The sequence below is a fragment of the Triticum dicoccoides genome, chromosome 7B (genome assembly GCF_002162155.2).
Source record: "Triticum dicoccoides isolate Atlit2015 ecotype Zavitan chromosome 7B, WEW_v2.0, whole genome shotgun sequence".
Classification (NCBI taxonomy): Eukaryota; Viridiplantae; Streptophyta; class Magnoliopsida; order Poales; family Poaceae; genus Triticum; species Triticum dicoccoides.
In genome coordinates, this window is record NC_041393.1 from 53,830,378 (window position 1) to 53,844,221 (window position 13,844).

At 43.8% G+C, this 13,844-nt stretch overlaps 1 protein-coding gene and 3 long non-coding RNA genes across 5 annotated transcripts; 3 read left to right on the top strand and 1 right to left on the bottom strand.

The window, feature by feature from the left end:
- Positions 1-1,491: 1,491 nt before the first annotated feature.
- LOC119341139 lies at positions 1,492-1,932 on the top strand. The gene is made up of 3 exons (XR_005164915.1): positions 1,492-1,580; positions 1,657-1,812; positions 1,891-1,932. It is a non-coding gene; the product is annotated as an uncharacterized LOC119341139 (long non-coding RNA).
- Positions 1,933-1,934: 2 nt separating this feature from the next.
- Positions 1,935-2,727, top strand: LOC119341138. Of its 2 annotated transcripts, XR_005164914.1 has the most exons (4): positions 1,935-1,983; positions 2,055-2,198; positions 2,266-2,589; positions 2,662-2,727. It is a non-coding gene; the product is annotated as an uncharacterized LOC119341138 (long non-coding RNA). The 2 variants fall into 2 exon arrangements; XR_005164913.1 differs by having other exon boundaries at positions 1,965-2,198.
- A 15-nt stretch (positions 2,728-2,742) lies between these two features.
- On the top strand, positions 2,743-4,400 carry LOC119341135 (putative ubiquitin-like-specific protease 1B). Its single transcript, XM_037613015.1, has 5 exons — positions 2,743-2,859; positions 2,923-3,063; positions 3,145-3,275; positions 3,354-3,429; positions 3,506-4,400. The coding sequence occupies exons 1-5, from the start codon at positions 2,857-2,859 to the stop codon at positions 3,593-3,595; spliced, it is 441 nt and encodes a 146-aa protein (XP_037468912.1). The 5' UTR covers positions 2,743-2,856; the 3' UTR covers positions 3,596-4,400.
- A 513-nt stretch (positions 4,401-4,913) lies between these two features.
- Positions 4,914-6,899, bottom strand: LOC119341136. The gene is made up of 2 exons (XR_005164912.1): positions 6,337-6,899; positions 4,914-5,325 (listed from the first exon to the last, which is right to left on the bottom strand). It is a non-coding gene; the product is annotated as an uncharacterized LOC119341136 (long non-coding RNA).
- Positions 6,900-13,844: the final 6,945 nt, after the last annotated feature.

The window sequence follows — 13,844 nt, forward strand, 5'->3', positions numbered from 1 at the left end:
GAGAAGTGGCACCAAATGGCTAAGTGAGCGTGCTGAACTGGTATATATAGGGGAGGAGCTTTAGTCGCGGTTGGCCTGGCCAACCGCGACTAAAGGCCTTTGCGCACCTTTAGTCGCGGTTGGCCTGGCCAACCGCGACTAAAGGCCTTTGGGCACCTTTAGTCGTGGTTGGCCTGGCCAACCGCGACTAAAGCCCGCGAGCGCCCTGGGCCCAGGCATTTGGTCGCGGTTCATCTGCCGAACCGCGACTGAAGACTTCATTAGTCGCGGTTCCTACAGTTTCGCGACTAATGAGGCTGGACGGAAGCCTCTTTTTCTACTAGTGTTTGAGCTCCATGGAGCTCTTTATTTTAAAAAATTCAAAATTCATAAATTTTAGTTCCAAAAAAATCTGAAGGTCGGTCTCCCTTTGGCATTTTTGGACTATTTAGTCCTTATTTCATAGTTGTCAGATGTGCAGTAAAGATGCATGGTTAACTGCTTCTATATTTATTATGTAATAATGCTAATTGAAATCCTTTTTGATCCAATGATCAGGAAACACAAGTCTGTTCCATTGTAGCATATCATGGAATTACTAAAGATTTCACTGCAGACCAGAGAAAAGCCATAGAAGAGGTCGACCTAGATGGCCTACTGAGGATCCTTCCTATCAAAATTCATCGGAACATGTGCAGATCAATAGCGGAGCTATACGACCCCACCTGTGACGCCTTCATCATTGATGGGGAACCACTGTCGATAACCACACGGGATGTGGAGCACATATTTGGTATACCTACAAGGGAGATAGGGGTTGAACCCGAAGGAATAGAAGTGAACCGGGCATACAGTGTCTCCCGAGAATATGGAGAGCGGAGCATACAAATTGCATACCTGCGGGATATGTTAAAATCACATATAAAGACAAACACACATGGAATAGAGTTCCTCCAAACCTTCATTTTATATTCAATTGGGATCATACTGTGCCCAACAACTCAAAGATATGTTAGGTCAACTTATGTGCCGCTTGTGCAGACAAAGGAAAGTATCAAGGCCATAAACTTTGCAAAGCTCACGCGTGATCATCTAATGAAGTGTATTATCAAGTATAATGAAGCGAGAAAAAATCCTGAAAGAACAGCACTCCAGGGTACAGTCAACCTTGAGGGGAACCTTCCCTTGCTGCAGGTTGACCCTCACACTAATCATATAGATGTATGATTGTAGCACAATATTATACAATGACTAACTTCCACATTTTGCAGTTTTGGTTCTGGGAGAAGCGTCGTCTAGATAGATTAGACAGAACAATTGATTACAGCAAACGAGATAGACCACTCGTCCAATACTGGGACGAGCAGAAGGTGCGCAAAGTCTATGCTATTTTTGATAAGCACGGCCTTGAGGCCGGAGAGGTACATAAATTACGTATTGTACAACATTTGTCTTTATTCTTCCATATTTATTTTCATTATAAAATAAGAACCAATTTCATCAATTTATTTCAGACCGTACATGACCTAAAGGAGCCATGGGAGGTACCAAGGTCGCCGACACCTGAGTTGTTTGATGAATTGCCACCGACAGATTCAAAGGTAATTTGTTATTCTTCAGTCTTGTACTTCTTCGTGCACCAAAGGGTTAATAATTTTCTCATTAATATGCATGTAGATGGTGATGAAGCTTCATGATCTTGTTTGCCGAGTGAGAACAGACTTGATGGAGCAGCACCTTCAGACCCGCGTACAAATGTTGCGCAAATTCAGGCACCTAGAGCAGGAAAATGCAAATTTGAGGAACTGGCTATACACCAACCTGAACGGCAATGTAAGTACCCTACCATCCAAACACGCATCACTCTTTCCTTCATATGTACAAAATAATGACAACTGGGTACCTATGCAGGACTATTGGAGCCGACCAGAATACGAGTACAATGACAGCGACAAATTTGTTGCGTCGCCCCTTCATGGACGTGACTTGTCCTCAGACTTTGATGTAATTTAGTAATTATATTAATTATATGAGTTATTTTTCTCATTTTACAAGCTCCTCCCTACGACTTGCAGGGTGCTCAGGATGACATCAATAGTGAGCAAAACTTCCAGGGTGCTCAGGATGACATCACTAGTGACAAAAACTTGCAAGGTGCTCAGGATGACATCAGTACTATGCAAAAAGAGTTTGAGAGAGACGATGCACGAAAATCAGACGTAAGTAAGTATATTAAATATGCGAGTCACTATTTTTTTTATTAAATCTCCTACCTTGGACACGCAGGTAACAGGAGGGTCTACGATGAGAGGACGGAAGAAGAGAGACAGGAAATCCACATTTGCAAATAATGAGGATTTTATTTATTTTGATGAACCCAAAAAAACTAAAAGAGTCAAGAAAACTCCGAAAGACATGAGTACTCCCAGAACGGGAACGGATTATGCTCCAGATGAGAAGATTGTTGACGAGGTCATTGACTATGTCAATACATCCCCCTCTTCGAAAGTGTTGGTACAAATTGATGAAATACATCTATATCGCGCTGATCTTAGATGCTTGACAGCACCAACCTTTCAAAGTACTAAGGACGGATGGCTGCAATGCAAGGTATGTGCTAACTTCTTAAATAGTTAACAAATTGTTATTTCTATTTTGATTCCTTACTGCTTTGCGATTCAGATCTTGGATGCAGCCATAACATGGGTACGCCACATGCGCCCCAATCCAGATGTACGGGCCGACGGGAATATCTTCCTAGAGAGAGCATCAGTAAGCAATGTGCTAGTCAGAGACGGAAGCGTTCCAAGTTATACCCATGCTTTACGGAACCAAACATATACTAGTACTTATGGCAAAAACTACATTTCCCATGATATGGTAAGTCATAGTAGTCTAAGTCAATTACTAAATGGTACATAACTAATTATGTCTAAAATGCAGGTTTCTCTTCCTGTGAATATGATGAATAAGCATTGGTACGTGGCGGTTGTCAATGCCAAAAAAAGAGCAGTGCAAGTTCTGGATTCGATGGCATCACCAATAAAACAGTTTAAGAAAGGCCACCCGGAACTAGAAAATATGGTACATTTTTCAATGCTTAGTAACTATATACCGAGAGTTAATTCTCATATTATATGTCTTATGCTTCTTAATTTTTTATAGCTCAAAGGCATGCAACTCCATATGGAAGTAGCATATCGGCATGGTGGCCGAAAAGTCGATACTTGGAAGGATTTCAACATCAACACTTGGAAACTTCAAGTTATCAAAAACATACCACAACAGAAAGACAGGTACTGTACACATCACTTAAAATCATACATTTAGTATTCATAGTAAAAAATATTTATAAACAATCCATATGATTGCAGCATGTCATGTGGGCTTTTTGCGGTAAAGAATATGGAAAATTTTACAGGCAACAATCTAGATCGAGCCTACACAGCGGTACGATGTCCACACTTAATTTAACCATACCATTCCCGTTGTTACAACTATAAGACTGACTCAACCTATTACGCAGGATGACATCCCCGGGTTCAGGAAACAACTCACTGCCCTCCTAGTGGAGTCTCCATTGAACATGAAAGGACGGCAAAATGGCGAGGACTAAGATAGTGAAAGTCGTGAAGGAAGGACGAAGAGAGCTGAATGCTGCTACAATTTGCTACTTTCTCTAGAATAAAATTTGGATTATGATTTGTTTAAACTTTATGCTCGTATTTTTGAAGTTCTGATTGAACTTTAGAAAGTTTTACAATTTAGAATTTGCCACTTTGAACCATCAACTTGTAGGATTGCAGCTTACTTTGGGAGATGAACTTAACTTGTCTCTGAACTATTGCATTTCTAGGCTTCCTGTAATGCTCTATCATGTATTTTAAAAGCATGCCTTGGGGCAAGCTTCTATATCACCACCCTTCTCCAAACAAGCGTGTTCAAGTCATAAGCTAGTGTTGGTGTTGCTGTAATTCCTATGGTCAATCAGGTAATTAGTGCAAGATGCTCGTCATATGTGTGGATGGAACCGAGAGTGCATATGCACATTAGATGTTGTGAATAAAAGGTTGTGTGCTTGGTCAGTAATTTTAATATGTGAGGCCTCCATTGGTTATGTATAATATAATGTTCTCTTGCCATGTATGTGTTAGTGTTGGTTAACAAAATGATAAAGTGAAATCCTTCAATATCAAACGAATTCTTTTTACAGAGTTTTTTAGTTCTATTGGATTTCCGGTAAGAGATTGTATACCGGTCTACCATTGTCTCTCTTCATGAATTACGGGTTCTGTATGTCAAACAATGCTCTCAGTTTAATGCAAAATATATTGTTTGTGTCTCCAAAACCTTCATATGACAAAAAGTTCCATCAAATGTAGACATCATTACAAAGTGGTAACAGATACTGCAACGATGAATTTATGTTTACCTGCTAGTGCAAACCATCAAGTTCAGCATCAGAGAATTAACTCTGACATGCCATTTCAAGCAATGTTGAACCAGCAGGTGCTACAGCTGGAGGAGGTGCCTGGAAAAGGTTTACATGTTAGTCTGGTTGTCAATCTTACTTGGAATCTCGATTATCAGTGTATAATTTGAACCAGACTCGTATTTCAAAGTAAAAAATAAGTCAGCAAATAGATCGGTCTAACATCACTTGGTCATAATATGTGAGTGAGAATTGAGATTTATATTTTGCGGGACAATTGGTATTTATTTTGGGCCTGTCCGCCATTTCTAGTATTGTTTAACATACAGATAGACAAGCATGTGAACTACCACATGGCATATGTGGTAAGCTCCCTAAACTTGAGAATTCAGATCTGTTCTCAAACTAAATGGTAGAAACAGACCAATTGGAGCAGGTGAAATCGGGAAACAGTTTGCGAAACAAGTCACGCTAGATATCCAACAACCTCGCAAAGCCAAGCTGGCATTACCATATTACCACCCTAAACATACGTCCTGTACACAACTACAACTTTGACACCACACATATAACTAAGCAGCAACCCATGACCTCTCCTAAGATAACCTGGATGCTCCTCTCAACTGATGTTAGTGACTAGCCATCTAACCTTCCATCACTCGCAGTCGCAGACCACATATGTACATTCACAGAACTGAGCCAAAAGTCGGCTGTTATTTACACATGATCATCGCGCCCAATACATATAGGGCTGCTCTGTTCTCGACGCCCAAATAAAGAAACAGAGCCGACGAGGTGAAGGACAAACCAAGCATTACTTTCTGCATTTCAGCATGCTCAGCTGTGCCGCCTGGTCCAGCCCTGGAGCCGCCCCCTTGTCGTTGCTCATGCAAGTAAGCTAGCAATGTCTCAGCCTGCAAATCACACAACTGAACATATAAGTGGCTTGGAAATTCAAGAAGAATTTTTAGCTTGACCTAAACTAAGAAGGCAGACATGGGGTGCGATCCCTCTTTTTGAATCATTTAGTCATGACAAAGTAGACAGACTGTAGTGGAGAAACTTATAATTATAAAGCACGCACATGAGTATTTCAGTGGGAAATCTCAAGCACATGGTTTCGCACTGAATTTTAAGTTTGATCAGTTTCTAGTGACAGCAAGCATTGTTTGACCTGCAGGCCTCTTTGACCTGTAGGAGAGAGAGCACTCATCATCTGGTACTTGCAAGGTTTAGCATATCCTGGACTGTACTTAACAAGTGTGAAGTTAAACAAGTGCATATCTCGACCATCTGAACTGAATGTACATGACGAAATACGCGTTGATTTGGGTATTTCTGAAGACCAGATAGAAGAAATGTACCAAAAACTCAAGTACATGCACGCTCTAACTGACGATTTCGTTCCACACTGTTCAGTACAATGATTGCATTACAGCTCAAACCTTAAGACTGATATGTCGGTAAGTACTCATGCAAATCTAGGTAAGCATGGTGTGTCACTGAACTTGTACACCATGAGCATTGTTCGTTTAGCCATGGTATGCAGACAATGCATGTCTAGGTAAAAAAAATCTTGAACAACAGATCACTAAAGTGCATTAACTGGGTCAAGCCAGGTCCAACTTAGTGCAGTACTTCAAAGTAAAAAATAAGTCAGCAAATAGATCGGTCTAACATCACTTGGTCATAATCTGTGAGTGAGAATTGAGATTAATATTTTGCGGGACAATTTGTATTTATTTTGGGCCTGTCCGCCATGTCTACGCTGCATCCCTTCCTAGTTCCTACCATTTTCAATCCAATCCTCTTAGCTAAGGGAAGAACACGAGATGGCAAGATGAAGTCAAATTCAATCAACATGAATTCAACTCAACTACTAGCTAAAGTGGTGAACGAATTAAGCAGGCAAATCTGAATCTCACCAGTTTCTTCGGCGGGGCGGGAGGCGAAGCCCTCGCAGCGGTGCGACCGGGCCCACTGCATCCTGTAGCAGCTGTTCATCTCAATCACCGGCTCGCCGCAGTAGTCCCCGCGGATCCTGGGGTTGAAGTGGAGGATCCTGGGCGGCGCCTCGCCGTCCACCACCTTGGTGCCCACCAGCTCCACCATGAACTGCGACACCAGCTCCACCAGCGCCGCCGTCCTTGCGCTGGGCGATCTTGGGGTCGTACTCGGGCCGCAGGGGAGGTCGGCCCACAGCTCCGGCGTGGGGCGTCGGCAGGGAGCTCCGTGGAGAAGACGAGGCGAGAGAACTCGGGGGTGAGCGCCGGCCTGTCCCGGAGCGCGACGGGGTCCAGGGGAGCAGCGGCGTCGGGGGACGGCGAGGGATGGAGACTATGGGCCTCTCGGCAGCTTCCTGATCCGCCATAAATGGCAGGCGCTCACCGGCGGCGGCCGGAACCCTAGCTAGTGAGCGCGGTGGAGAACGAAGGAAACGGTGGGGAACGAAATTGGATTGGGATGGGGAGGGGGTGGGCTAGTTGGACACGAGGGCCGGTTAGGCCTGTTCGACACGCGGCCGGGCTGATGCCTTTTCTAACTTCACGAAATTTTCTTCCCAAAATGCCCTCAGGACTTCTATACTGGAGGACGGGAGTTAACCAGTGCATGGTCTACCGCTCGCGAGAACTGGAGTTAACCAGTGCATGTCACGCCAAACCGCACGATTTCACGAATTGACGGCCAGAATTTCCTCCAGGGTACCATAAAAGAGCTCTTGTTGTAGGGCCATTCGTGATCTAACTCAAACTCGCTCTGGTATGGACACCTAACCCTACTACGGAGTATATGTCTGGAGTTGCGTACTGCCTGTCTGCTCGTTTGGCGCCTTGGCGGCCGATTCTCGGGTGCGCTGCCTGCTCGGACGGTGGCACTCGCAAGCGTGCACGTACGTGTCCTGTCGGGTGCGTGCCAGCGCGCTGCCATCCGCACGGGCGCTGGTTGGTCTAACAAATCTCGGCGGCAAGACGCCGGTTGAGAGTGCCAGATTTCCATGGCCATGCCTTCGCTACTACTACGCATGCGAGTGCATTTTTCCTAAACGTAGTCGACATCAGGGGGTGTTTAGTTCAGGGACTTTCTAGTCCCAGGGACTAAAAAAAGTCCCTAAGAACCAAACGGAAGAGACTTTTTCTACATGGACTAAAAAAAGACCTTACTGAAGAGTCTTTTTTAATTAGTCCCTGTGACTAGAAAAAGTCCCAGGACTTCTTAACCAAACACCCCCTCAACCTCACGCACGCACCAGTGAACCACATGGGCGGCGGAAGCGCTGTCGGAGTAACAGCGATCATGGCCATGGGCAGCGACGGCGATAGCATCGGAGCCGAAGGAGAAGACAGTTTATAGAGATATGATGAGGCGAGGTGGGTCGAACCGCCGGAGCCAATCTGCAACCTAATGATGACATATCCAGCAGATTAAGCTCCGGCAGATTGGCACTAGCTAGTACTTGCTAGCGGTTGCGGTTTAATCAACTGAGTGTGTCGTCGTCTCTGCTCGTGCACGGTTTTTGGGTGTCGATCGATGTTGCAAGCAACTGGATCGGATCGATGCACCGGTTGACTTTGTTGCTCTTCCTAAACAAAGCTACTGTACATGCTCCGCCTCCGGTCACCTCGAAACGCTGCCGCGGGCCTTGCATAATAAAACGGCGCCGACGACGGACGACAGTGCGTGCAGCACCGTCGTTACGCGTGCGAGCATCGAATAGTATATCTGATTCGTTGGGAAGTCTAGCATCGATGCTGCATTTCGGATGAACGCAACTGACTTCTTTGATCGGCGGAAATGCGGACGGCGTGTAACGCGTGCCGTCACTCATGCTGTGGTGGACTTTGCGGAGCTCCACGATCGGCACGCAATTCGTTGGGAGTAGTATTACTGTAGGGCCATTCGTGATCTAACTGAAGCTCGTTTGGCGGCCGATTCTTCGGATGCGCTGCCGGCTCGGACGGCGGCACTCGCGAGCGTGCACGTACACGTACATGGACACGCGGCGCCGCGGGTAATGTATATATGTGCCCTGTCGGGTGCGTGCCAGCGCGCTGCCATCCGCGCACGGGCGCTGTTTCAGACCACGACCTGCTGCTGCTGGCTGGTCTACCGAATCTCGGCGGCAAGGCGCCGGTTCCCAGTGGAGAGTGCCAGATTTCCATGGCCATGCCTTCGCTACTACTCCTACGCATGCGACTGCACTATTTTTTAATCGCATTCGACATCAACCTCACGCACGCAGACCAGTGAACCACATGGGCGGAAGCGCCGTCGGAGCAACAGCGATCATGGGTGGCGACGGCGATAGCATCGGAGCCCAAGGAGAAGACAGTTATGATTGTAGAGCCAAGAGATAATATATGTACGGTAGTTTTGCTGCTTATCGTTATATACACACACCGATTCACTCTATCACACATTTACACCTTGTGTTCAACCAAACAAAGATCACAGAATTACACTTGCCCTCCCGGGGGCGCCGGCGCCGCACTGGCCCTCGGCGTGTTCGACGTCGGCGATGGCGGCGCCGTCAGCCTCAGCCCCAAAGACCGCCGCACCACCACCAGAGCTGCCTTGCCGCCGCTGCCGTACCCTGGCCCACCGGCGAACCATACCTTAGCGTCACCGTCTGCATCTGCATCAGCCGGAACATGAACGGTCAGCTGCTCGCAAATCATACGGCCGCGCGCGCAGTTTGCCTGCCGGTCGTCAAACGACGTAAACGGCGGAAACAGAATCGCTTAAACGTACCTGGAACTGGAAGGAGACGGGAGGAGCATGCCGGCGTCGCGCCGGAACCCAGGAGGAGCCCGGCGACGAGCAGCCAAGCGAACCCGACTGATCCGCGCTCCATGTCGATCGGACGACGACGAGCTGCTGCTCTGAGCTGGACAGGTGTAGCAGCTAGATTTTGGGAGCTGGAAGCGTCGGGGTCGCGCGGGGGTCCGTGTCAAATCCTCGTCAACTCGCGCTGTATATACCATCCGTTGGCATGATGAGGCCGTGCGGGGCGCCGAAGCCAATCTGAAATCCATCCAGCAGATTGCTGCTCGCTGCTTGCCAGCGGTTGGGCGCGCATCGCACGCTGCACCATTTGCAGCTCGTGCAGGGTTTTTTTAATCATGATTCTGCCGCGACGTTGGATCTGCCCCTTCCTTTCTATCCTTTCTTTCTTGAGACGTCGGATCCATCTTTATACTACTCGGCGTTTCTTAATTAGTAACTTTCATGAGATGAATTTTCATTTGATACGTGTCACGTTATGACAGGTTGAACCGGATTTGGTTTTACCACATATTGAACAAGATTTAAGCGCAAAATCTATCAAATTATTAAAATAAGATGCAAACACGCCACCGGTGGCATGTTTTGGTAGCCTCAATGAGGTTTAACCAGGCCCGTGTAGTGCAAGAAATGGTTGTTTGGATGGCTAGTCTGCACCGGGCCGCACACTGTTTAAAGCACTGCTCAGCCTAGCCCGCTAGAAACGTTTGAATCGTCCGTTTCCAACAAACTAGGATGAATCAAGCGCAAAAAAAAACAACTAATTAAGGAGTACTCCTTCAGGAGCCTCCGCAAGGGTCACTTGGATGAGCTGCGAGCGCGCCACTTTGCACGCTTTGAGCCGCCGCCACGCGTCGCGCTCTAGGTGCTTCCTTTAAATTTTATTTTATTTTATTTTTCTGTACGCGTTTTCGGCTTCTAGATGTTTTTTTGTTTTAGCCCCGATTTTTTAAGGTTTTGGATGAAAAAAATTATTTTTTTTGCGTGAAAAACATCTCTTTTTTCCTTCCACGAGAGGCACAAGTTTATTTCTCATGGAGGCACGGATTCGCTTCTACAAGAGACATGGTCGTGTCTCTCGGCAAGGAAAAACACATTTTCTTTCTTTTTTCTTCGAGAGGCACATATTTACTCCTCGTGGAAACAAATTTGTACAATAGATTTCACCAATACCTCCTTACCGGCTGCCAACAGTGGCGGAGCTTGAAAGAAAAGGCTGGGCGGGCCAAACTAAGAAAGATCATAAATTTTTGTAGGCATTAGTCACCACTCGCTATCTTTTATTTTCATTGAATATTCACCCTATATTTTAACAAACAAATTACTACTCCCTTCGTTTCAAAATAAATGTTTTTGATTTAATATAAAGTTGTACTGAATTAATGACACTTATTTTAAAACGGAGGGGGTACTAATCTTCTATATCTTTTTATGCCTTGTTTCAATGATCTTCATACACTGAAATGAACTTGACAAAAGATATTACGTATTAGGCACAAAGGAAAAATATCTCTTATCGTGTAATTCTAGATATAAATTGATAATAAAATGCACTAATGCTTCTCAGTTCAACCAATCGATAACATAAACACACTGATGCGGAGATAATTAGAAATTATCTAGCGCAGTGTCGTCAGGAAGTGAACATAGAGTTGAGCTCTACTCGGCGTCGGTACTCGGCAACGGACGACAGACCTGGTTGGTTGGTGGGTAGCGCAGTGGAGAACATCATTGATGACCCACAAGTGTAGGGGATCTATTGTAGTCCTTTCGATAAGTAAGAGTGTCGAACCCAACGAGGAGCAGAAGGAAATGACAAGCGGTTTTCAGTAAGGTATTCTCTCCAAGCACTGAAATTGCAGGTAACAGATAGTTTTGTGATAAGATAATTTATAACGGGTAACAAGCAATGAAAGTAAATAAGGTGCAGCAAGGTGGCCCAATCCTTTTTGTAGCAAAGGACAAGTCTGGACAAGTTCTTATAATGAGAAAAGCGTTCCCGAGGACAAATGGGAATTATTGTCAAGCTACTTTTCATCACGCTCATATGATTCGTGTTCGTTACTTTGATAATTTGATATGTGGGTGGACCGGTGCTTGGGTACTGCCTTTTCTTGGACAAGCATCCCACTTATGATTAACCCCTATTGCAAGCATTAGTGCAGAACCGGGCTTTAGCGCCGGTTCGTAACGGCCTTTAGTGCCGGTTCGGCAACCGGCACTAAAGAGTGGGGACTAAAGGTCCCCCCCCCCCTTAGTACCGGTTCATCGCGAACCGGCGCTAAAGTGCCACCACGTGGCACGAGACAGGCCCGGGTGCGTGTAGGGCTTTAGTACCGGTTGGTACACCAACCGGTACTAAATGTTTGGGTGTGTTTTTTTCCCTTTAATTTTGTGTTTTCAATTTAATTTAGTGATTGTTTTACATTATAATGAGTTGTTAAATCATTAGGTGAAAGTACCGCAGATTAGTTTCGACTGGATGCATGTGGATCCTATAGCTAAGTGGTCAAGTATATGCCATATCCATATTATACTTGATCACCTAAAGTATAATATGGATATGGCATATACTTGATCACTTATCTAGGATCCATTCAGCTGAAACTAATCTGCGGTTTCTTTCGTTAAATGATATAATAACTCATCATCATCATCATCATCATCATCATCATCATCATCATCATATTAATATAAAAACTCTTGCATCATATCATCAACATCAGTATACTAGCTAGCTAAAAATCATCATAGTCGTCATTATCACTATTTAATCATCATAGTCATTACCGCTATCTAATCACCACCAACACTAGCTTAAAGAAGAAACATTCACTTGTACCAGAAGAAAAAATATCATTGAGTTTAACATGATGGTCATGATATTATAAGCGTTCGTAACACCACAAAAGCAAATCACTCTTTGAGATTAAGTTCAGGACAAAGAACACGAACATGAGAGGACAAGTACTAAGAGCATGAACTAGCTAAATCACTCCTGCTGCTCTCTCTCAGGTAAAATAGTATAGAACATGTATAGCTCTCCTGATTCATCATACTGGAGCATGCAGATGAACCTGTCTCCTAATCGTGGGTTGCGCTTCTCATTGCTGCCCCCTAGTACTTCTCTGTGATCGTTAACAATTTTCCTCCAATCTTTCACTATTAAATATTCATCGCTTCTAGAAATCCTAAATGCACTCATGTGCAATGCAGGATATCTTGGCCGTAAGCTAACAATTGACATGCGACCTTTAGTCTCGATGCACTGAGGCACAACTGTCATCGGGAGTCCCTGTTAAAGAACATCGTATAGTCATTAATATACTTAGCAATAAAAGTTTACCAAAAAAATTATGTATGCAAAAGATGCACTGATGAGGACAAATAGTAAAAATCCTACCATCATTCCTAAATAGATGTGACCATAGTTCAATACGATCACTATTGGTCGCACGTTTTGAGTACTAACATTTCTAAGTGCAAGAAGAAAATTTGTCTTGACAATATGAAGATCCTGAAGCCATGAAACATAATGACTTATCTCCTCGCAGTTTAGTTCAGCTCCGGGTCAGTAGTAGGTCCTATCTACCAAGCGCCGGACATGTTTGCTTGAATGGAAATAAGTTGTCAATATAAATTAGTTGTCAACTATTTTTTAATAAACAATATCAAAGACATAAATATGGTTGAGAAGAACTCACATAATGGTAGAACTGGAGGCGTCTGCACATCGACCCAGATGTCTCTATTACCTTCAACATCATCTTTCGGGCGAATATCAAAGGTGATAACCATATCAGGCTCAAATGCATAAGCCTTGCATAGTGCTTGCCAAGTTTTGCATTCAAAATAGGTGTACGTGTCTCCATTGTATACTTTGACATTGAAAGTATAACCATGCTTAGTTTTCAGGTAACTCTCTTTACCTCCATAGTTTCCATAGCATTGAAACCTATCTTATCCAAGACAAAAATTCTTGCATGGCAGGGGATGCGCTAGTAGAATAGTGAAAATTAAAAATTATAAGTTGAAGCAAATGAAGCATATATAAGTCATGCTTAATTACGAAAAAAGACTTGTCGTTGTGACTTACTGTATCGAATTCGAAGGTCTCATCCAGCTTGATGTTGAATCGCCTATCGTCAAAAAGGAAATTTCTGTCGCACAGGCCGCGCAGGTCTTCACAGTATTCGCACATAATGAAATCTTTTTTGTCGTCAGACGACATTTCCTATGTTCATATAGGTGAAACATTAAACACTTACTAATTCTGTTAATTCAACTAATTCAACTAGTTCTATTAATTCAACTAGTTATGTTAATTCAACTAATTCAACTAAGCATTTACTAAAAATAAACTTGTTCTATTAATTTTATTACTAAAATAAACTAGTTCTATTAAAATCTCATATACCTAAATTTTAATTAGATCATCAAATCTCACATACCTAAATTTTCTTACTAAAAATAAACTAGTTATATTAATTCAACTAGTTCAAATAATCTCATATACCTAAATTTTCTTACTAAAAATAAACTAGTTCTATTAATTCAACAAGCTCAACTAAGCATTTACTAAAAATAAACTAGTTATATTAATTCAACTAGTTCAAATAATCTCATACACCTAATTTTTCTTACTAAAAAT

Bases quoted from the DNA above. Each gene is read 5' to 3' on its own strand.
- LOC119341135 (XM_037613015.1), top strand. The intron at 3,064-3,144 runs GTACATTTTTCA...AATTTTTTATAG, and splicing joins ACCCGGAACTAGAAAATATG to CTCAAAGGCATGCAACTCCA. The intron at 3,430-3,505 runs GTACGATGTCCA...CCTATTACGCAG, and splicing joins TAGATCGAGCCTACACAGCG to GATGACATCCCCGGGTTCAG.